Genomic DNA, 23,108 nt, shown 5'->3' with positions numbered 1-23,108 from the left:
TGACACATACGGTCCATGTTTTCTTTCTACTGAGGGCGACAATCATTAACTCGCACATTAATGAAATGTTTTTGGATAATGTTAAATGCTGTGAAGGAAATAAAACAGGGTATTGTGCTAAGAACAACATTAGATAAGATGGTAACGTTTGAACTGAGACTTGAATTACAAGGAGTGTTCCCCCAGGGGTCTTAGTCTTCATGCTACACTTAATCTCTTCTTCAGGTCTAAAAAACACCACCACCAAAAAAAAAAAAAAAAACAGCGAAGTGTTAGATACAATCGTCAGTTACCACATAGTTGTAGCAGTTGAAATAACATCTGCCTCGCCTCCTAATTATCAGCTTTTATAAAAGCTGTAGCCGCTAATCCGTGACAGCGCTTTTTGGTTTCAGAGCTCCATATGATAACAAAGCCCTATGGGCTTTAGTAACAGTTGGGTGTACAGCTTCACAAAATAAAATATTTGTCAAACGTTACTGTGAAAATAAACCTTTTGCCATGGAGTCAATTTCAACTCATAGTGACCCTATAGGACAGAGTAGAACTGCCCCATAGGGTTTCTAAGACTGTAATCTTTACCAAGCAGACTGCCATATCTTTTCTCCCATGAAGGAGCTGGTGCGTTTAAACCGCCGACCGTTTGCTTAGCAGCCGAGTGCTTAACCACTGTGCCCATCAGAGCTCCTGAAAATAAAGTTAGCTTTTTGAAAAACTTTCTAGAAGGTGCACTTTCATATGCTCTGTTCTTTTAAGTTTTCTTACTCGTGAAATTCTGTCTTAAGTTCCTCAAACTAGAGCTCAGCTCTAATTTCTTAATACCAAAAAAAAAAAAAAACCTCAAACCCATTGCCATCCAGTCGATTCCAACTCACAGTGACCCTCTAAGACAGAGTAGAACTGCCTCATAGAGTTTCCAAGGAGTGCCTGGTAGATTCAAACTGCTAACCTTTTGGTTAGCAGCCAAAGCACTTAACCACTAGGCCACTAGGGTTTCCAATTACTTAATAGCTTTTTATTTTGTATTATGCTTACATTTCTTACCTGTCCTTCTAAACCAGAAGCTCACTAATCGTGTACAATATACCTGAATTGCACAATGTGGCATGTGGCAAATATTTGTTCAAACCGTATGTAATCAGTTCCCAGCCAGGGCTCCATCTCTGAGGAAGTAAGAAACAATCCAAGTTGTTTAAAATGGTGAGGTTTATAAACTGTTTACTGTCATCTGGTATTTTAATATATTCCTTAGCTGCCCCCTCCTTTTTTTTTTTTTTATGTTTAGAAAGATCAAGTAAGCTAGATTTTTCCTGTTTGTTAGCTATTGGGTCTTTAAAAAATTTCAGTCAGAAGATTAATGTTATTAGGATGTGCTTTAAATCAGTCAGAAATACCATTAGTTTATATTTGCTGAGCTCCTTCTTGAAACCTTTTTATTCTTAGTTAGATTGAGGTGGGAGCTGGAAATCATGTTCATCAAAGAATCTGGTTTCCAAATGATGTGGCACTATCTTATTTCTCACCTCCTCCCCCCCTTTTTTCCCCTTGTTTTCAGATAATGTCTCATTCATTCACGCTTTGCCTATCCACGTTTTTTTTCCCCAGCCCCTCTAGGAGTTGCTTTCTATCTATCCTAAAATCCATTTTTTCTACCAATCACCACCTTCTCCTTCACCACCTTCTTGCTTATCAAGGATATTTCTCAACCCATTTTTTTCATTCTGACCATTTTGCTCCTCTGACTCCTCTAGGTCAGCTTTGTCTCCTTATTCTACCTTTTTACTGCCTTTCTACTCAGTTTTTTTTTTGGCATGTGGGAGGAACAGCCACTGGGGACCAAAGGATAACTTGGTAGTAAGCCTCCAAGACGGCCTCCAAGGATCCCTGCCTCCTAGTATTCACACCCTTGGGTAGTCCCCCCCATACTGTGCCAGGATTGGTCGGTGTGACCAAAAGCGTCTACCAGAAGCGGCTATATATCACTTCTGAGATGTTATTAAAAACTGTGGCTATCGAGAGCACTCTCACTTCCCTGCTCTCTCTTGGTTATCTCACTCTGCGGGAAAACAACTACCATGTAAGCAGTCCTGTGAAGAGGCCAATGTGGGAGGAATTGAAGCCTCTGGCAAAAAAGCAGTAAGCAACAGGGGCCTGCCAACAACCATGAATGACCTGGAAGCAGATTCTGCAGTCCTAGTTATGCCTTGAACTAGCTGACAGCTTGCCATGCAAAATATATGCACCCCAGAAGTATCATCCCGTTACAGCAGCAGCTTATGGTCTAGAAGCTCATCTTCTAAATCAGGTTCAGGTGGGGATGAGGCATCTCAGGTATGGTTCCTTAATCCCAGCTCCTTGAGAACTGTTACTCCTGGCCTGAGAAACTAGAGACAAGTTATCTGCCCCCTACTCAGTTAATAAAGGAGCCCTGGTATTACAACAGTTAAGCACTTGGCTGCTAACTCAAAGGTCTGTGGTTCAAACGTGCCAGCGGGTCTGCAGGAGAAAAGACTTGGCAATCCTGCTCCCATAAAGATTGCAGCCTAGGAAATCCTATGGGGCAGTTCTGTTCTGTCACATGGACCTGCTGGGAGTTGGAACAGACTTGTCACACAACAAAACACCTAGCATACAATAGTATGTTAGGGGTGGTCATAGGATGACAACTGTAGACCTTGCTCAAAAAGGGAGAAAACAAGAGACACAGAGGAGTCACTGGGGCATGGCAGTTCTGAAATTGAGCTGGCGAATGCTGCCTTTCCTTGATTAGGTCTCAAAGTCTGGAATAACCCTCCATGACTCCCAACTGTTAGGCTCTTGATTCTGTCCTCCAAGTGGCCCTTGTGGAAGGAAGAAGGTGCTTGCAGCTAAGTTTTCTCAGCCTGTTTCCTGCTAATAGAATCTTAGGGATCCAAAGACTATTTTGCCCTGTCTCTGTCCCGTTCAGTCCAAGCTGGCAATGTTTCTGCACATGTAATGCTTTTAAAAACTTTGTGGGGCTTTGGTGAATTTCACCAGGTTCCATTTCATTAGACAAAAACCATGTCCACAGATTTCTGCAGTTAGCTTGAGCTTCTGCTGATACAATGCCCTTAACTATATAAGCCCCGCTGTAAGTTAGTGGATTTGTGTGATCTTGGAGGGCATTGTTTCTTAATAAGTAGCGCCTTTAATCTACATTTTAAGAAAAACTTTTACTGTCATACCCCTGATTTCATCACTGGATTATGTTTTCCTGGCAATGCCCTTTGCTTTTCTCAGAAGCCATTTCTAAATGTTAACATTGTCTTATATCTGGAGAGACTGAGAATTACCAACACTGTCAAGCCCCTGCTTTTTAGCAGCCTTTCACTTATCTTTTACGTTTTGTTCGAAAAAGTAAGGAAAAACCAGATGGTGTTTTCAACACTGGTTGGGAATCTCAGGTACATCACCCACTTGATTGGGTACATTTTCTACAGTTTGCAGAACTGCAGACAACAGCGTTGCTCAACTTTCTGCCTCTGAATAACAAGGATTTGCCTTCTTTCAGTTTCCAGTAACCTCCCAAACCCAAACTACTGCCGTTTAGTTGATTCTGGCTCATAACGACCCTAGAGGACAGTAGAACTGCCCTACAGGGTTTCTCAGGCTGTAATCTTTATAGAAGCTGTCAGTCTCACCTTCCTCCTGCGGATCGGCTGGTGGTTGGCAGCCGAGTACTTAACCACTTTGCCACCAGGGCTCCTCCGTAACCTCCAGTCTACCCGATTTCCCTCTACGTCCTCACCTGCATCCTCATCCAAGACCATGAGGCTTCTGTTAACAGTTTCCCCAAGCCCTGGTGGCTCAGTGGTTGAGAACTTGGCTGCTAACCAAGGTCAGCAGTTCGAATTCACTAGCCACTCCTTGGAAGCCCTATGGGGCAGTTCTACTCTGTCCTGTGGGGTTGCTATGAGTTGGAATCAACTCATTGGCAATGTTTTTTTGTTGTTGTTTTCCTAAGGCATTGTAGGTTTTCTTTAACACTTTCCTTAAAGCCTGCTGCCCGATTCTGAATCCATTCCCACATTTGAAGTTTTTGTTATGGCAGCACCCCAATTCCAGGTATTAAAACCTGTATTAGTTATCTATTGCTACATAACAAATTACCCCAATACTTAGGCATGTAAAAACATTTACAGGCAGTTCCCGGGTCACAGATGAGATCTGTTCCTAAGGGTGTCTAAGAATGTGTAGGTAAGTCAGAGCAGGCACTCAGGGTTCTTGTGTAGCCTTACTTTAGTGCAAGAAAAAACTCGAAGCCTTTTCAGTGATTTAAGAGCTACACAGGCAGCAAGTGAAGGTGATTGTGTTGAAGAATTTGTTGCCAGTAGAGGTTGGTTCAGTTGTTTTAAAGTGAGGTCAAATTTACACAACATTAGTAAGAGCAATACAAGTTGTTGCCCAGGAAGTTAGTAGCCCAGAGACTTACTGTATTGTTTCACAGTTTCTGAATGTCAGGAATTGGGTAGCGCCTATGCTGAGGTTTCAGGGTCTGTTGCCAACTTACAGTCAAGCCGTCCACTGGGCTACAGTCATCTCAAGTCTTGACTGGGCTGGAGAATCTGCTTCCGATCTCACTCATGTGGTTGCTTCAGGCCTTAGTTCACATGAAGGTGGGAATACCAGGAGGCAGGGATCACTGGAGGCCATCTTGGAGGCTGGCTACCTCTGTATTCCCTGCCTAGTTAGTGATACCCCTACCTACCACTTCACCCCAGCTAGAGACCTAGAAGCCATCCTAGACAACCCCTGATCACTCACTGTTCCCACCTCCCATCCAGTCATTCTGCCTCTAACATCACTCATATTCATTTCTTCCCCATACTCACTGCTGCTGCTTTAAATCAACCCCTCACTGCATCTCACCTCTAGCAGTGGACTCCTTGCTCCAGTCCATCCTCCACCCTGCCACCAGTCGTTGATCTCCAGAATGGAGATCTAGCCATGCGTTTGTTCAACTAAAAATCCTCCTCGCTCCCACTGCCTGCAGGAAAGAGTGCAAATTCTTTGATGTGTCTTGAGTTGGCCTCTTTCTACTTGTTCCATCTTATCTACCACCACTTCCTGCCATGTACTGTATGTTTTATCTGTATTGAACGACTTAAAAAACTTTTTGCTGTCGAGTCAACTCCAATTTATAGCAGCCCTACGGGACCGAGTGGTAGTGCCCCATAGGGTTTCCAAGGAACAGCTGGTGGATTTGAACTCCTGATCTTTTGGTTGGCAGCCGAGCTCTTAACCACTGCATCACCAGGGCTCCATTGAACAACTTAGGGTTTCCAAATTTGCCATCCTGTTGCTTCAGTCCCCACAGTCTCTGCCTAACGAACTCATCTTTTTTGTGAGTCCTTAACCTGCCCTCAGTTGAGCTGATTACTTCTCTTGTGCCACCTCCGTACCTTGTTCTTAATATATTTATTTGTGCATCTAGTTTCTTTATTGAAATAAAAAGTAGTTAAGGCAGGAGTTGTGTTTTATTTATCTTTGTAACCTTTGAGTGCCTGGCATATAGTAGGCACTCAATAAACATTTGTTGAAGTTGAATTGATTAAGCTCAATGTCAGGATCCAGAATCTTAAGACCAACTTTTCACTAGAATATACTGGTGGTGGTAAGGTTTGTGCTCAATTTTGGATAATGTGGAAATGCTCTATCCAGCACCAAAACAAAGTGACATATAATTTAAAACTGAGAAGAAATACTACTCGGTTAAAGCACTCAACTGTTAAGCAAAAGGTCAGCAGTTCAAACAGCCTGCTTCTGTAAAGGTTTCCAGCCTTGGAAACCCTATGGGGCAGCTCTACCCTGTCCTATAGGGCCACCGTGAGTTGGAACTGACTCGACGGCAGTGGATTTGGGTTTTATGTTTCAGGCCACTGTGCCATGCCCGTTATCTGCATGATCTCATTTAATTCTCTCCAACAGTTCCGTGCTTAAATGGCTGTAAAATGCCGCTTTACGGCTGAGGTTCAGAAAGTTTGCATAGGATGCCAAGCTCTCAGAACTACTAAGTGGCAGAATCAGAATTCAAACTGATAATGTGAACTCCGAAGCCAAGTGTTAGGCTGCCTTAGAGAATTTTAAATAATAGAGCTTATATAATATTATTCTATTATGTTGGATCTGTGAGTTGGAGCCTACATTATAGTTGATCCCTGCTCAATGGTTGTTTTTCTTCTAAGTAAATGGAAAATTCCCGGTGCAGGTAACCTAATTCTGTAGCTGATGCTAGTAAGGGTTAGTCAACCATTTAATAATTTTGTTTCTCTTTTCTTATTCTTTTATTTTATTTTTTTTGGTCAACTACTTTTGGTTCCTAAATTGTTGTAGCTGATGCCCAATATTTAGCTTGCTTGATCTAACACCCTTAATAATAGAAAAATACATTTTATATAAAAAAATATGTACTATTTTATATACTATTTTCAATTATGCCAAACAGATTAAAATTAGCAATTTCCTTTTTCCCCCCCTAGCTGATGAAGAATTTGATGAACTATGTTTTGAATTTGGCCTGGAACTTGATGAAATTGTATGTATTGATATTTGTTTATTTTTCACGTAATCCATGTATAAACTCGTTTGTCGGGGTTTATTGTATTTATCTTTGTTGCCTTGTACTCACCTAAGATCATGCCCTTGTGGGCCATGGGGATTTCTGTGTTCGGGGGGCTAAACTCCAGTTCTAAGAGTGTCTTTTACTTGAGTTAGAATCTCAAAAGGGGTTCATGCCTTATTGTCTATGCCATTACCTCAGGTTATCAGGCTAATGCTGTGGAGATGGGTAGAACATGTCAGATACCCCCAGAATAGCATGAACTCTCCAGCAGTGACCTCCCCTTTCGCAGATTAGAAGGACCCCTGGTCACACAGTGGTTAAATATTCGGCTGCTAACTGAAAGGTTGACAGTTGAATCCACCAGCTGCTCCATGGGAGAAAAATGTGGCAGTCTGCTTCCGTAAAGATTACAGCCTTGGAAACTCTGTGAGGCAACTCTACTCTGTCGTTTAGGGTTGCTACGAGTCAGAATCAACCTGATGGCAGCAGGTTTCTGGTTTTGCAGGTTAACCGTGGAGAGGGACCTGGGAAGCAGTAGACATGTTCTTCAACTGGAGTTGCTCATCTCCTTGGTCTCTAGCAGCCCCTTCTTCAGGCCCTCTTTGCCCCCACTCCCATCCTTCCTCCATGCTGATTTAAACAGCTTCAGTTCATTCCTAACCCATTACTGTCCACACTGATTTCCTTGGAGAGTGAGCTCACCTATTTTTTTATGAATTGCATAGAAAATGAATGTAAAGGACTTTGCTGGTCTTTTGATGGTATAATGATTAGGGTATTTAAAAAAATAACATGTATGGGCAGTATACTTTAATTACAAATATATTATTAATGGTGACCAAAGACATTATGCTTATAATTAAAAAGTTAATTTAATAGTTCTCTTGTAATTAGTGTTATTTTTTTCCCTAAGCCTTCTATCTTTTTGATCTACTCTGTGGTTTCTGACACTATTTTAGGTGTGAGTTTAAAAAAATCTTCAGGCTAACAAAAGTGTGTATTGTTTTGCCTCATTTTTCCCTGATGTTTCTTTATTATTGATACAGGAAGATACTTTTTATATTGAGCATCTAGATGCTTGAGAAGTAGGCTGAAATTTCTGTGATTTCCATTAAAGTTTATTAATAATTTTATTAATTCTCACAATGATTTTTTAGGCTGTGTGATAGCCAAGAATATCGAGCTGAATATCCAAAAATTAGAATCGTAGTGTCAGCACCAGAATTTACTAGGTGTGTGACGGTGGACAGTTACTTTGTTTTTCTGAGCCTCATACTTTAGCCTTTCTGGACTTTCTTTTTATCTGTGAAACAAAGGGTTTAAATTATATGATTGCTATTGATTCCTTTTGCCCTAAAATTTATGTGGTCTTTGATATTTGGTGCACTGACAACCCAATCTTTGAATATGGTCTTTGCATGAATTGAAATACTGAAAATAAAAGAAGATTTAAGCAGCAGTGTCTTTGTTTACGGAGTCCCTGGGTGGTATAAATGCTTAACACACTCAGCCAATAACTAAAAGTTTGGAGGTTTGAGCCCACTCAGAGGCCCCTGGGAAGAAAGGCCTGGTGATCTGCTTCTAAAAAATCAACCATTGAAAACCCTATGGAGCAAAGTTCTCAGACACACATGGAGTCACCCTGAGTCAGAATTGACTGGGCAGCCTTTGGTTTTTACTTGTAGTCTTTATTTACAAAGGAATTAGGCCATGTTTTATTCAGTTGCTTTTATTTCTTTGGTCTCCATGTTATTCCCTTTCTTCATATAGGTTTCTTCTGAAATCCAGCATCTCCTGTGAGGTGACTTACTTTCTTCACTGAACAACAGTAATTTTATTGACCCCTTTGCTTAAACATTATTTAAGTTCTATTTCTTCCTCTTCTTCCTTGCTCTTGTCCCTCTCCCCCCCCCCGCCCCGCCCCATCTTTCTTCACTCCTCCTCCTCCTCTATGTTTTCATTTCCCTAATTAAAAAAAATTTTTTTTAAATACACCTCCTTGGTTTGAGATGGCCAGGCTATATGATGTTTGTTGCTTGGCTTGGCCTTAGATAGTCATAGCATTGTGGGGACCCTTTGGTTCCTCAAGCGTGAGTTAGGCACACAGTGCTTATCCACCAAAAGTGAGTCCATTACATACTGTGCAAGTATAGATTATAATTCTTAATTTGAACTACTCCTGTTGTGGCATTGGGGGGCATCATGTAAAACAAAAATCATTGCATATTTTGATAGGAATTCGTCGGTTATTTCAGCAGGTTACTGATGGTGGTAATAGTGGGAGTTCAGGTTAAGTGGAATTTCCACATAATTAAGCTCTTTGCCACTGCATTAAAAATAACCATTCTAATATTACTCTACTCTCCTTCGGGGTTGCCTGCATTCTTTGCTGCTCTGTATCTTTGTCTTCACTGTCACTAGGTTGCTTCTCATTGTACCTGTGATCCCTTCTAACTGTCACCACAACATCTGTTGATCTCTTTGAATGGTTTTTGATGTGTTTTTGTATTATCATTCTGACGATGCTTCTATGTTTGGGTGCCCACAGGATTTAGCTTTTAGAGCCATTATCATTATCCTGTAAGAAGTTGTGTTTCTTTCGTTTGGAAAATTATCTTTGCTTTGTGTCTTTAACACTGTTGTTTGTTTGTTTGTTTGCTCTGTGTTCTTTGTGGTGTTTTAATCTTCATTAGATCAGGAATGGGCACACTTTTCCCGTAAAGGTCCAAACCAAAAATCCAGTTGCCTTTGAATTGACTCTGACTCATGGCAACCCCATGTGTTGCAGTTTTGTTCCATAGGGTTTTTTAAGGCAGAAGCAGATTGCCAGGCCTTTCTTCCAAGGTGCCTCTGGGTGGATTCAAACTGCCAACCTTTTGGATAGTAGTTGAGCGCTTAACTATTTGTGCCACCCAGGGACTTGTAAGAGGCCAGGCAGTACATACTTTAGGCTTCATAGACTAGATAGTCTCTGTCCCGACTACCCTACTACGCCATCGTAGTATGTAAATAACCATAGATAAATGGGCCTGGCTGTGTCCAGTAAAACTTTATTTACAAAATGGCAAATGTTTTGTTATATTTATTTTACCACAATAAAAATTAAAAAACAACCACATCTATCGTAGCCTCCACCAGACTGAGTCCAGTACAACTAGATGGCGTCCGGCTACCACCACTGACTGCTCTGACAGTGATCATAATAGAGGGTCCTGGACAGAGCTGGAGAAAAATGTACAATAAAATTCTAACTCAAAAAGAAAGACCAGACTTGCTGGACTGACAGAGACTGGAGAAGCCCTGAGAGTACGGCCCTCAGACACCCTTTCAGCTCAGTAATGGACTCACTCCTGAGGTTGACCCTTCAGCCAAAGATTAGACAGGCCCATAAAACAAAACGAGACTTAAGGGGCACGCCAGCCCAGGGGCGAGGTATAGAAGGCAGGAGGGAACAGGAAAGCTGGTAACAGGGAACCCAAGTTTGAGAAGAGAGATTGTTGACATGTCGTGGGGTTGTTAACCAATGTCATAAAGCAATATGTGTACTGACTGTTTAATGAGAAACTAGTTCTGTAAACCTTCATCTAAAGTACAATTTAAAAAAAATTAAAAAACAAAGCAAAAAAACCTTTTTAAAAACCAACAGTGGGCATGTGCTATTTTGGGATGACTGAGGAAGCTAGATGTCTGAGCTCGGTAAAAGTGGGAGTATTTTCTGTCTGTCATTATTATAGCATTTAGTAGTCTCAAACCCATCTTGTTTTTGTTGCAGAAAAAGTAACTACTGCCTCATAGGACCGATAGATTCAACTTTTTAAAAAAGAGTTTAGTTTTATTAACTTCTATTTTTTGGCTTGTTTTAGACTTCTGAGAAAGAACTTATAAGTAAGGAGCAAGGCAATGAAAAGGCAGCCAAGGCCTCTGATGTTGTTCTTTACAAAATTGACGTTCCTGCCAATAGATATGATCTCCTGTGTCTGGAAGGATTGGTCCGAGGACTTCAGGTCTTCAAAGAAAGGTAAAGAAACATGTTCATTAAATACTTTGCTAACTTGGATTTCATTTCTTTCTTTTTAATCCCTGTCATTATCAGCAACCTTTAGTTAAGTTTTTAGAAAAAAATCTTGTCGGACAGGTTCACAGCTTTAGATCTGCTCAGAAAGAGGGATGTTTGGAGGATGAGATTCATGTGGGCTGTAGCCATTCAAGCGTTTGCCTGAACGCTGAGTCTTAGCCTTTCATTTTTGAACCATTTTAAAACTGGAGTGGTTAATGATTTTATGGCTTCTTAAATGAAAAAATTCTTTAGCACCTTCGTGCTGTTTACCTAATCTATAATGAAGAAGAGTTCAAAAGGCCCCTTTTAGATGTTCATATAATGCATATACAAGAGTGACTATATAAAGTGAAAAACAGGTGAAACAATAACAGCTGTCAGAAAATAATTACTTTTGGTTTGGATTAATTATACATTTGCTGGTTATTTGAAAAGAATAAGAACCTCTGGCTGATGGGCTGGACTCTGAAATTGTGAGGCTTTAAGTGAGTGATGGGTCTTGAAAGGCATTTGGTTAAGGTGGTTGAAGTTTGGGGTTGACTCAGTTGGTTCCATGCATGACAATCAGATACTTGTGTCCTAGGGTCAGGGATAATCCCTTAGAGTTGTGTTGCTCAAACCTGCCTAATCAAAATCTATATTTTTAACAGGTATCTCATGCAATCAGATAAATGTTGGAAAAGTGACTTAAAACCATTGGTACTCAAAGTGCAGTCTGTGAACTAGCAGCATTTGTATCACCTGGGACCTTGTTAAAAATGCAGAATTCTTCCTCCATCCAAGACCTATTGAATCAGAATCTGTAGTTTAACAAAATCCCCAGCTCATTGCAAGCACATGGAAGTGCAAAGCACTGCCTTAAAACAGTAGTTCTCATCCTCTTCTGGTGACAACAGTTGCAGGGAAATGTCTTCAAAGTGTATTGTTCACCAGGCCTTCCCCTTGTATATCCTAATTCACTAGGTCCTGGTGGGATTCAGGAATCTGTATTTCAAAAACAAAAACAAAATCCAAACCTGTTGCCTTCGTCAATTCTGACTCATAAGTTGTGTTTTTCTTAGAAGTCCAAAATCTTATGTTTGGAGTAAAACTTAAAGGTTATCTAATCCAGCCCTTCAGCTAAACAGTCGCTTAGTTAATGGTTTTCTAGCATCTGCTAGGAAACTCATTATCTTATGAGGCATCCTATAACTTCAATCCATTGTCCTCGTTCTGTTTGTTTTGTATACTTGCCTTACGTAGACATAATTACTTTATCAAACATTTTGATTAATTGTATGTTTCATTTAATTTTATTTTAGGATAAAGGCTCCAGTATATAAACGGGTACTGCCTAAGGGAGAAATCCAGAAATTGACTATCACAGAAGAGGTAAATGAGGATAAGTCCTTTTTTTCTTTCATTTAAGAATCTCTTTCGTAAGTATGTGTATAAGGTAGGGAAGAAAAAGGAACAAATCTTTTTTGCCAAATGTGCCCTTCTTTGTTCATTTGCTAAAATGATGTTTTAATACTTAGCCTCTCGCTTTAAAAATTGTCAATTTGTCTTACCGACAAATAAAAGGGAACAAGTCATCTATTTTTCATAAATAATTTTGGAAAATAATATCTAAGTGTTTATTTATTGCCAAAATAATGGTATATTAACCATAACCATAATCGACTTTTTGGGGGGCGCTGGTACAGTAAAAATATTAAAGATTCATTTTTTCTCAATTTTTAGCTAATTTTCAAAAATCTTGCTGAAATGTAAATTTCTTGAGGACTGTGACTTTGTCTTTGTTCACCGCTATTTATGTGTTGAGTGAATGAATATATACCTGTTGGAAAAAAAAATTGGTGACAGTGTCAAGAGGGCAGCTAACTTTCTATTACAAGACGTTATTTTAAAGAAAAGCATTACTATATTAATGATATTATAAATTTCAGACAGCTAAAATACGCCCTTATGCTGTAGCAGCAGTTCTCCGCAATATAAAGTTCACCAAAGATCGCTATGACAGTTTCATTGAACTTCAGGAGAAATTACATCAGAATATTTGCAGGTTTGTAGTTGCCTTGTCTTGCTCCCACTTTCCGCTTTTTCTCCTCACTTCCCCTTTTTCCTTCCTTCTTTTCCCTCTCTCTTTTTTCCTCCTCCCTCCTTTTATTCCCCGTTCCTTCCCCCTTCCTTTTTTCCTCCTTTATAAATTTTTTTAAAAGCATTTCTAAATTAATAATATGTGAGAGTAACAAGCATTTAAATTTGCTTCATCAGAGAGCTACCGGTCAGGTATTTGTTTCTGCTTAGGAGTGGTGTATGCATAGAGAAACAGGAGATCGATTTTGAATATAATGTAGAAAATACATATCTAGTCTTAGAAAAAAATTTTTTCTTGGTTCAAACCGTTGGTAGCAGATTATGCTACTAAATATAAACCATGATAATTTGAAGTGTGATCTGTAGTTCTATAAACAGAAAAAAAAATATGGCTATAATTATAAATTGTCAGAGTAATCTCTAAAATGAAACTTCTGACTTTAAAGTAACTGAACTTGCTGTATCTTTGACGTTGTTATACATCATTTCCTGTCACGCTTCTACGAGGGATGCAAACCGAGAAAAACCCATGCCGTCCAAGTAATTCCGATGCATAGCGATCCTATAGGACAGAGGAGAACTGCCCCATAGGGCTTCCAAGGCTGTAATCTTTACAAAAGCAGACTGCCACATCTTTCTCCCATGGAGCTGCTGGTGGGTTCAAACCACCCAACTTTTTGGTTAGCAGCCAAGGACTTAACCACTGTACCACCAGGGCTCCCTCAAAGATCTTCAAATCTGTATAATTTAGAGGTCAAGAAAGGTAACAGTGGGAGTCCTTGAGCTAATTTCAGTATTCCGGAAACCACTGATGATCAGAAAACTCAAGCTTTAGCTAACACATCAAGCTTCTTTGTGTAGTCCTGAGATGTACTGGTTATTTCATGTTGCTCAAAACGTGATTGGCAGTTACATATGTCTTGAGTAAAAGCAGAAGAGTAATTTTTATTTTTTAGTAATTGCAGTTAAATCATGGAGACTAGGAGGAGCTCTTGTGTGTGGGATAGGCTATAGACAGGGCTGAGAGAGAATAGTCAGTGTTTTCTGTGATGAAAATGTTTAAAAATAAAAATCACACCTGTGGTTAAGCTCACTTAAAAAAAAAAAACAAAACCCTGTTGCCGTTGTGTCAATTCCAACTCATAGTGACCGTATAGGACTAAGTAGAACTGCCTCATAGGATTTCCAAGGAGCAGCTGATGGGTTTGAACTGCTGACCTTTTCGTTAGCAGCCAAGTTCTTAACCAGGGCTCACTAGGTTTCTCTCTTCCCTGAAACACAGTTGCTGCTACCAAGTGGTTGAAGCAATATTTTTTCGTGCTTGAAGTAACATTTATTTCCAGCTCTTTAAAGAGTCTATTTGTTAGCTTGTTATTATGTAGTTATTAAACAAAACAATAAAAATTTAAATGTAATTTCAAAATAAAAAACAGGATATAAGATTTCTGACAAGCATAGGTTTCTGGATATGCCTCGTTTTAAGAACCTATTTTTATGTAACTCAGAGGGTATTCCTTCACTTAATTCAGCTTTAAGTTCTATTTTATCTGATATTTCTGGAACTCATGAGCTTTTTCTAAGGGGAAGAATAGGACTCATCCTAGTATGTTGGTGCTCCAGAGTCGCCACCTGTCAGTAAGTCCTAATTAACCTCTTTTTAGTGAACTCTGGAGATTTCTGTTTTTCAAGGATTGTATCCAGTTTATCTGAGTTGTCAAATTTATTGGCATAAAGTTGTTCATAATGTTCCCATATTATCCTTTTAATGTCTGTAGTATCTGTAGTGATATCACCTCTTACAGCCTTACTTCTGTTTCTTTCTCTCCTGCTTTGTATATTGCTGTAAGTTCCTAAAATTACCTTCAATCCTTTGCAGATAAACTATGGAACAAATGAAATTAATAGCTTTTGACTTTTCTTACATAAGTTAAACTTTAAATGTTATTTGCAGCTTTTAAATTAAAATTTTTTATTACTAAATAATATAGCTATCTGACAGAAAATTGAGGAAAATAATAGAAAAGCCAAAAAATGTAGAAATTTGGTACTTTATTCTAATTTAATGAAAACATTTACGTTCACTTGAGGATGCTAAGAAGAAACAGATTAAAAGAATGTAAAGAAAATGCTGACTTTGAAAATGTCCCAGTAACAATATTTGGGAAAGCATAGTGACAAGGAATATATTTCAGCCAAAAAACCATATTTTTACACAAATAATGTGCACTTTCTATGTTTGTTTGCCAACCACTCCCTCCCCCCATGAGGTATTTTCATAAGCACACTATGCTAATTATTTTTTACAGCAACATGTGAAAAAATTGACATAGTGGTGCTTATGAAAATACCTCTCAGGGGAGGGAGCAGTTGGCAAACGAACGGAGAAGGTGCACATTATTTGTATAAAAATGTGATAATGTGTTTTAAGTAGTTTTGTAATTTCTCATTATTCTTAATGGTTGAGAGAATTTGTTCATTGTATTCCCCTAAAGGTGCCATTTAAAAAAAAAAAAAAAAAAGGTGCCATTTAGCAACAGTTTATTTTAGGGTAGTATCTAAAAAATAATTTCTTAAATTGTCTGTGTTATCTTTAGAATTTCTGCTTTGGAATATTCACATATCTCTCTTTTTAACATTTTAGAAAAAGAGCACTGGTTGCTATTGGTACTCATGATTTGGACACTTTGTCAGGCCCATTTACTTATACTGCAAAGCGTCCTTCAGATATCAAATTCAAGCCTCTAAATAAGACCAAGGAGTATACAGCCTGTGAACTGATGAACATATACAAGGTAAATGTTCTTTTATATTACGCAAATACAAAAATCCAAACTCACTGCAGTCAAGTTGATTATGACTCCTGGTGACCCTATAGGACAGGGGAGAACTGCCCCATAGGGTTTCCAAGGCAGTAAGCCTCTACGGAAGCAGACTACCACATCCTTCTCCCACAGAGCAGCTGGTGGGTTCAAACCACTGACCTCTTGGTTAGCAGCCAAGCACTTAAAACCACTACACCACCAGGGCTCCTTTATATTAAGCAATAAAAAAAAAAAAAAGCCCATTGCCATCGAGTTGATTCTGATGCATAGTAACCCTATAGAACATAGTAGAACTACACCCTAGAGTTTCTAAGGAGCGGCTGGTAGATTTGGACTGCTGACCTTTTGGTTAACAGATGAGCTCTTAACCACTACGCCACCAGCATAAATCATGAAATTCCTTCAGAGCGAGTTCTTGGAACTAGGGAAATGTAATGAGTGCTTTTTAAAAAAATACTAGTATATAGTGAAAACCCTGGTGGTATAGTGGTTAAGTGCTGTGGCTCTGAACCAAAGGGTCGGCAGTTCAAATCCACCAGGCGCTCCCTGGAAACTCTGTGGGGCAGTTCTACTCTGTCCTATAAGGTCGCTATGAGTCAGAATCGACTCGACGGCACTGGGTTTGGTTTTGGTTTTAGTATATAGTGCTCACTTCAGCAGCACATACACTAAAATCGGAACGATACAGAGAAGATTAGCATGGCCCCTGTGCAAGGATGACACGCAAATTCATGAAGCGTTCCACATTTTTAAGCACAATAAAAATTAAAAAAAAAAAAACTTCCCTAATTGAGGTGAAAGGTGAAGTAACTGCTTCACAAAGTGAAAGAGAAGGTATGGTCAGAGGGCTACCAGTTATACGTCTGACCTCGGGCAAGTCTGAACCTCAGTTTTCTAACAAACCGTGCAGTAACATCTATTTCACAGGGCTGTCGTCTGTTGTGAGGATCAAATAGGATAATGTATGTGAAAGTGCTTTGCAAAATATAAATTTGTAAGCAAACATTAGTTATTATTAATACAAGGAAAGTTTCCTTCCTCTATAAATAAAAAAAAAAATACTAGTGTAGCTATTATAAGAATTCAAGAAAAGGTTTAAACATAGAAGAAAATATTCGAGGGTGGAGAGGGAGGGAGAGGGGAGTTCACTAACCCGATAGTAGACAAAAATCAGCTTAGGTGAAGGGAAGGACAACACACAGTACAGGGGAAGTCAGCACAACTGGCTAAACCAAAAGCTAAGAAGTTTCCGGAACACAGCCAAACACTTCCAGGGACAGAGTAGCAGGGGCAGGGGTCTGGGGACCATGGTTTCGGGGGACATCTGGGTCAACTGGCATAACAAAGTTTATTAAGAAAATGTTCTGCATCCCACTTTTGTGAGTGGTGTCTGGGGTCTTAAAAGCTTGTAACTGGCCATCTACGATGCGTCAATTGGTCCTGACCAACCTGGAGCAAAGGAGAATGAAGAACACCAAAGACACAAGGAAAATAGTAGCCCAAGAGACAAAAGGGCCACATAAACCAGAGACTGCATCAGCCTGAGACCAGAAGAACTAGATGGTGCCCAGCTACCCCAGTGACTGCCCTTACAGGGGACTCAACAGAGTCCCTGACGGAGCAGGAGAAAAGTGTAGTGCAGAACTCAAATTCGTGTAAAAAGACCAGAATTAATGGTTTGACTAAGACTGGAGGAACCCCAAAAGACATGGCCCCTAGACTCTGTTAACCCAGAACTAAAACCATTCCTGAAGCCAAGTCTTCAGACAAAGTTTAGACTGGATTGTAAAACATAAAATAATACTTGTGAAGAGTGTGCTTTTTAAGTTCAAGTAGATTCATGGAACTAAATGGGCAACTCCTATCCGGAGGTGAGATGAGAAAGGCAGAAAGGGACAGGAGCTGGTTGAATGGACACGAGAAACCTGGAGTGGAAAGGGGGAGTGTGATGTCACATTATAGGGATTGCAGCTAGGGTCACATAATGATATGTGTATAAATTTCTGTATGAGAAATTAACTTGAGCTGTAAACTTTCATCTAAAACACACACACACACACACACACACACACACACACCTTGTGAGCGGCCATCTAAGATCATCATTTGGTCCTAACCCAAGTGGAACAACGGAGAATGAAGAACACCGGACACAAGGAAAAAAATAGGCTCCAGCCCAGAGATACTGATTCATTGGATCTAGGATGGGACCTGGGCATAGTTCTGTTTGTTATTTTTTCAACTTCTCCGATGATTTTAATGTACGATTAGGATTGAGAACCACTAAAATAAGCCATACCTCACTGTAACCTTCGTATTTAGGTATAATTAGAACTCATGCAAGTTTAAGATTTAACTAATTTTATGTGAGAAATAACAATTGCAAAGTGTTTATCACCCATTATTAGCATTTTAGAGTCCCAACAGTGAAAGTGAACTCAGTAGGCACTGTAAAGTGCATGGAAGTAGTGGGTATCATTCGGAAAAGCACCTATTAACCTGGTCTGATTTGCAAACAGTTTCTTCCTACTTACCTGAATAGTTCAGTGATGGTTGTATTTTGTTTGAGATGATTCAGGCACCTGATGCCAATTTATTTTCACTCTTTAAAACACTCAGGTGTGTTCTCTTTCCCCTTAGAAACCCTATGGGGCAGTTGTACTCTGTCCTATAGGGTTGCTATGAGTCGGAATTGACTCAGCGACAATGGGTTTGGTTTTGGTTTACCTTTCCCCAGTAGGAGATGAAGTGGTACAAGTATATTAAGATATTAATTTATATTAGAATATCTTATAAATTCAGAGCTGTCTGTAATGTGAGCCTTTTTTTTTTTTTTGCGCCTGACTTTCCCCCTCTCTTTTATGTTAGGTAGCTTTGTAAGCTAATTATAGTGCTAGAAATAAAAGACAAGTTTTATTTGACTTAATTTTTTTTTCCAGACTGACAACCAGCTTAAACATTATTTACATATCATTGAAAATAAACCTCTGTACCCAGTTATCTATGATAGCAACGGTGTAGTCCTTTCAATGCCTCCAATCATCAATGGTGAGTTATTTCAAAAGCCTCATGGAATTTCGCTGTTTCTTCTTTAACATTGCTGTAGAATTCTCAATAGATTTGGCTGAATCAAATCAAATAACTCTTAACCTGCACATCTCAAGTCTTTTGTAGATTTGATTGTAGTAGCTCTTTTCATTCATTCAAGAAATGGAGTGATCTAACATTTCACTGGTGATTTTATGAAATTTGTAAATGCACAAGTATTTATAAATATTTTTCTATGCCAGTCTCTGGATTCTGTTATATTCCTCCAAAAGGTGTTGTTATTCTGGTTATAGCAAGCAATTAATGTAGTTCAATTCAAAGTCAAACTCTGTCTTGTCTGCATTTTTATAGTTAAACTAAAACTTTCAAACTAAATTTTGCCATCTTAACTCCTTTCTGAAGGCTTTTTTGGTGAAGCAACTTAAATGTATTTATAAAATTTAATGACACGTCAGCCATAGATGTTTGCTGGTGCTGGAGGTGAGAAGGAGGATGAGCTGATTCACAGTGGGAAGGAGAGTCTTCCCTTCCTTCAGATCTTGGATTGTGGTAGTTACGGTGTTTTGGAGCACGGCTTTGGAGTTATCCAGATCTAGACCCAAATCTCAGCCTGGCTGCCTGTTAGCTTGTGATTAATGGTCAAGTAGCTTACTCCCTCTGAACCTTAGTTGCCTTGTCTGCACCTCCATCGTAGGTGATCTTTACCACAAGGTAAATATTAAATGAGACAACGTACGTTAAGTTCTTGGCACAGCACCTGACACAATGTATGCACTCAAAACAGGCTTTTTTATTTTTATTTCCTGATTCACAGTGGGGACTTAAAATAAAAGTTGAATACCCCCTTACCTCTGATTTATGTTATGCCCTAAATTAAAAATGTAGTTTCCGTTTTGCTCAGTTTTTAGCCCACTTATATTTCTGAAAATGATTTTGTTTATTGTTATTGTTTTGTTTTCTTTGCAGGGGACCATTCCAAAATAACAGTAAAGACTAGAAATGTGTTTATTGAATGCACAGGAACTGACTTTACTAAGGTAAGTAAAATTTTTGTCCTATTTTTATACTATCAGACGAGAATGATTTTACTTCTGGGCCAAGATATATGGCTAAACTTTAAAATGTGTTTGTTTTGTAGGTATAAACATATTTTAGATATTTTGAAAATTAGAAAGATGTAGATATTCTGTACTTTGGTTATGGTGCTTTCATTCATTCAACAACTATTTGATCAATACCTACTGTCTTCCCAGTGCCAGGAATTTAATAATGAGTGACATGTTTCTTGACTTCGAGGAGCTCTTTAATCTCTTGGAAAGAGTTAGCCATATACTCATATAAACAGACTGGGATGAGTGCTATAAGGAGAGCTGTACAGATTATTTCTCTTAGTTGACTTAATTTGAATGCTGAATAATTTCATACCTTTGTGTACTTGGGAAAAAAATTAATGAATTGGCTCTAAAGAAGTTTTATTTACCAAATTGTTAAAAGATTTATGCATATAAAGATATCTTTGTTCATTTGTCACTACATTTATTGGAATGGATTGCTATGAAAGCTTTTTTCTACTGCCTCTGACTTTACACACGTTAGGGAAGGCATAGAGTCAGCTGGCAATTAAGCAGTTAAAGAAAGCTAAACTTGAATGGGGAAACCCTGGTGGCATAGCGGTTAAGAGTTCAGCTGCTTACCAAAAGGTCTGCAGTTCGAATCCACCACATGCTCCTTAGAAACCCTACGGGACAGTTCTCGTGTGTCCTAGAGGGTCACTATGAGTCAGCATCGACTCAATGGCAATAGGTTTGGTTTAAACTTCAATGGCAGGAGAAGGCTGAACAACAGAAGTAGAGCAGATAAATGGCATTCACATACATTTTAAAGGATTGAAGACCATTGTAAGGTATTTTATGTTACAATAAAACGGTTGCTGTTAGGTGCCATCGAGTTGGTTCTGACTCTTAGCAACCCTATGCACAACGGAACGAAACAGTGCCCAGTCCTGCGCCATCCTTACAATCCTTGTTATGCTTGAGCTCATTGTTGCAGCCGCTGTGTCAATCCACCTTACGGAGGGTCTTCCTCTTTTCCGCTGACCCTCTACTTTGCGAAGCATGATGTCCTTCTCCAGGGACTGATCCCTCCTGACAACGTGTCCACAGACTTTGGATATCTTCCCCGAAGCTTAGACATACAAGTGAAACAAGTATGAGCAAAACATATATCCCAGTAAGATGACCATATTTTTTCCCAAAGCTTAGAACCAAGGCTTGCGTATACTAAGGGTCTTATTAGTTGGTTAAATGTTTTTTTTTTTTTAATTGGAAAAAAAAAAATGCTTTGGGAAAAAAATATGCATTTAATCCTCATGATAACCGAGTGACGTTAATTTAACAGATGAGAAAACGGAGGTACAGAGATGATAAGGAGTGACTTGTCCAAAGTCATACCACTAATAGGTGGTTGAGCCCCAAGAATCAGACAGCCTGGCTGCAGAGACTTATGAGATGGATAAGATTTTCTCCAGTAGTTAGCCATGCAGAGACTTATGAGATGGATAAGATTTTCTCCAGTAGTTAGCCATTTCTCTGTCTTTTGAAACTTGGTGAATCCAAGGGTGGGGGCAGGAAAAGCAAGTGATTCATTCATCTCAATCTCGGATTATAACTCAGAATTGCATAAATGTAGAACATCTGCGATAAAAATGGCCCTACTTTAGCTCATACATTTTTATTCCACTTCCTTTTTTAGAATGTACATGTAAATGGCCACTTTTAGATGTTTGGAGACTAAATTATATTAAATATTCATTTCCATCTGTGTGAAGAGAAGGTATATTTATAGATAACCATGCTGTTTTTTTTCCATTTGCAGGCAAAAATAGTCCTTGATATTATTGTCACCATGTTCAGTGAATATTGTGAGAATCAATTCACGTAAGTTCAGTTAGCACCTTGATTGATTGCCTAAGGAGCCCTGGTGGTGCAGTGGTTAAGTGCTCAGCCGCTAACCGAAAGATCAGCTGTTCAAACCCACCAGCCGCTCTGGGAGAAAGATGTGACAGTCTGCCTCTGTAAAGATGACAGCCTTGGAAACCCTATGGGGCAGTTCTACTCTGTCCTGTAGGGTCACTGTGAGTTGGAATCGACTTGACAGCACTGGGTTTCTTTTTATTGATTACCCACTGATCTGAAGGCAAGGCATTAAGGCCTTGTGCTAAATATAAAAATGAAGCTTATGATTCCTGAAACTCAAACATAAGACATACACAGAAATAATGTATAAAATAAATAAAAAGTGACTGAAGTATTTTTAAAAGTTTCAGTGATGTTCTAGGTGTTTGTAAGAGCATGTTACTGTCAAATGAGGCGATCTGGGAAGGCTTCGTGAAGGGAGTGAAACTTAAGCTGTGTTTAAGGATGATTGAGTTTGAGAAAGTAAAGGTGGGGAACAGCAGAACCAACAGCTACACTAAGGCATAGCAGCATCTGTAAGAGCACAGCACGTACCTGGTATATCTCAGTGTGATTGCTATATTTCTTTCAAAGCACATCTTTTTCAATTAAAAAAATTACTTAACAAACCTACATGTCCCTTACTGTGTGCTGGCATTATAGTTTATTCTAGAGTATTAATTATAATTAAAAATAAATGAATATCTGTAGAAAACGTGACTGAAATTGTATGGGCAGCATCTTTTTTTTTTTTTAATATGCATTTTAGTGGTTCTATCAGTTTTTTTTTTTTTTTTTTTTTTAGTGTTGGTTGTGTAACAAACCACCCTGGTAAAGCCTAGACTGTGTACATCAATATTGGCAAGGAGTCCATATATAGACGCATGCTTTGGAGTACTGGGAAGTAAACGTATCAAGTGGGCATTGCCTAAAGGGACATGGGAGCCCGTGGCGATGGACTAGGACAGTAATACTGTAAACAGGAAGACTAACCCAACAGTAGTGTTGGAATGCGAATGGATGGAATGTGTTAAAGCTATAGTTGTAGATCAAGTGGAAGATTTGTTAACTATACACATTTCTAGAATTTACAGCCCTTTTTTTCCTACGTGGAGCCCTGGTGGCACAGTGGTTAAGAGGTTGGGTGTTGACCAGAAGGTTCACAGTTCGAATCCACCAGCTGCTGCTTGGAAACCCTATGGGGCAGTTCTACTCGTGCCACAGGGTTACTATGAGTCAAAATTGACTCCACAGCAACGGCTTTTCCTAAAGAACTTTATTTTTGGCTTTTGTTTTTTCAGGGTTGAAGCAACTGAGGTAGTTTTTGCTAATGGGAAATCACATACCTTTCCAGTAAGTATTTAAGAAGTTGCTTACTGATGGTGATGATGAGAACAATGCTCATAATAATGGCTGTAGAATGTCAGTCTTCTGTCTACCTACTTATCCATCCAACCATCTACCCACCCACCTAGCCACCCATCCCCCTGCCCATCCATTCACCCACCCACCCATCCCCCTGCCCATCCATTCACCCACCCACCCATCCCCCTGCCCATCCATTC

General features: G+C 39.3%; 1 protein-coding gene and 1 non-coding gene across 3 annotated transcripts in view; both read left to right on the top strand.

Moving 5' to 3' along the window:
- The window catches only part of FARSB (phenylalanyl-tRNA synthetase subunit beta), a 60,395-nt gene that overhangs the window by 550 nt on the left and 36,737 nt on the right, over positions 1-23,108 (top strand). For both annotated transcript variants that reach the window (XM_049888309.1, XM_049888308.1), the window contains exons 2-10: positions 6,501-6,556; positions 10,447-10,601; positions 11,942-12,011; positions 12,569-12,684; positions 15,361-15,511; positions 18,481-18,589; positions 19,556-19,626; positions 21,464-21,525; positions 22,845-22,896. In XM_049888309.1, coding sequence (XP_049744266.1) covers positions 6,501-6,556; positions 10,447-10,601; positions 11,942-12,011; positions 12,569-12,684; positions 15,361-15,511; positions 18,481-18,589; positions 19,556-19,626; positions 21,464-21,525; positions 22,845-22,896 — 842 coding nt within the window. The remainder of the gene's footprint in view (positions 1-6,500; positions 6,557-10,446; positions 10,602-11,941; positions 12,012-12,568; positions 12,685-15,360; positions 15,512-18,480; positions 18,590-19,555; positions 19,627-21,463; positions 21,526-22,844; positions 22,897-23,108) is intronic.
- LOC126078609 (U6 spliceosomal RNA) lies at positions 16,186-16,292 on the top strand. Its single transcript, XR_007518095.1, has one exon. It is a non-coding gene; the product is annotated as a U6 spliceosomal RNA (small nuclear RNA).

Source organism: Elephas maximus, chromosome 6 (assembly GCF_024166365.1).
Source record: "Elephas maximus indicus isolate mEleMax1 chromosome 6, mEleMax1 primary haplotype, whole genome shotgun sequence".
NCBI classification, from domain to species: domain Eukaryota; kingdom Metazoa; phylum Chordata; class Mammalia; order Proboscidea; family Elephantidae; genus Elephas; species Elephas maximus.
This window is presented reverse-complemented; position numbering and strand designations above follow the sequence as displayed.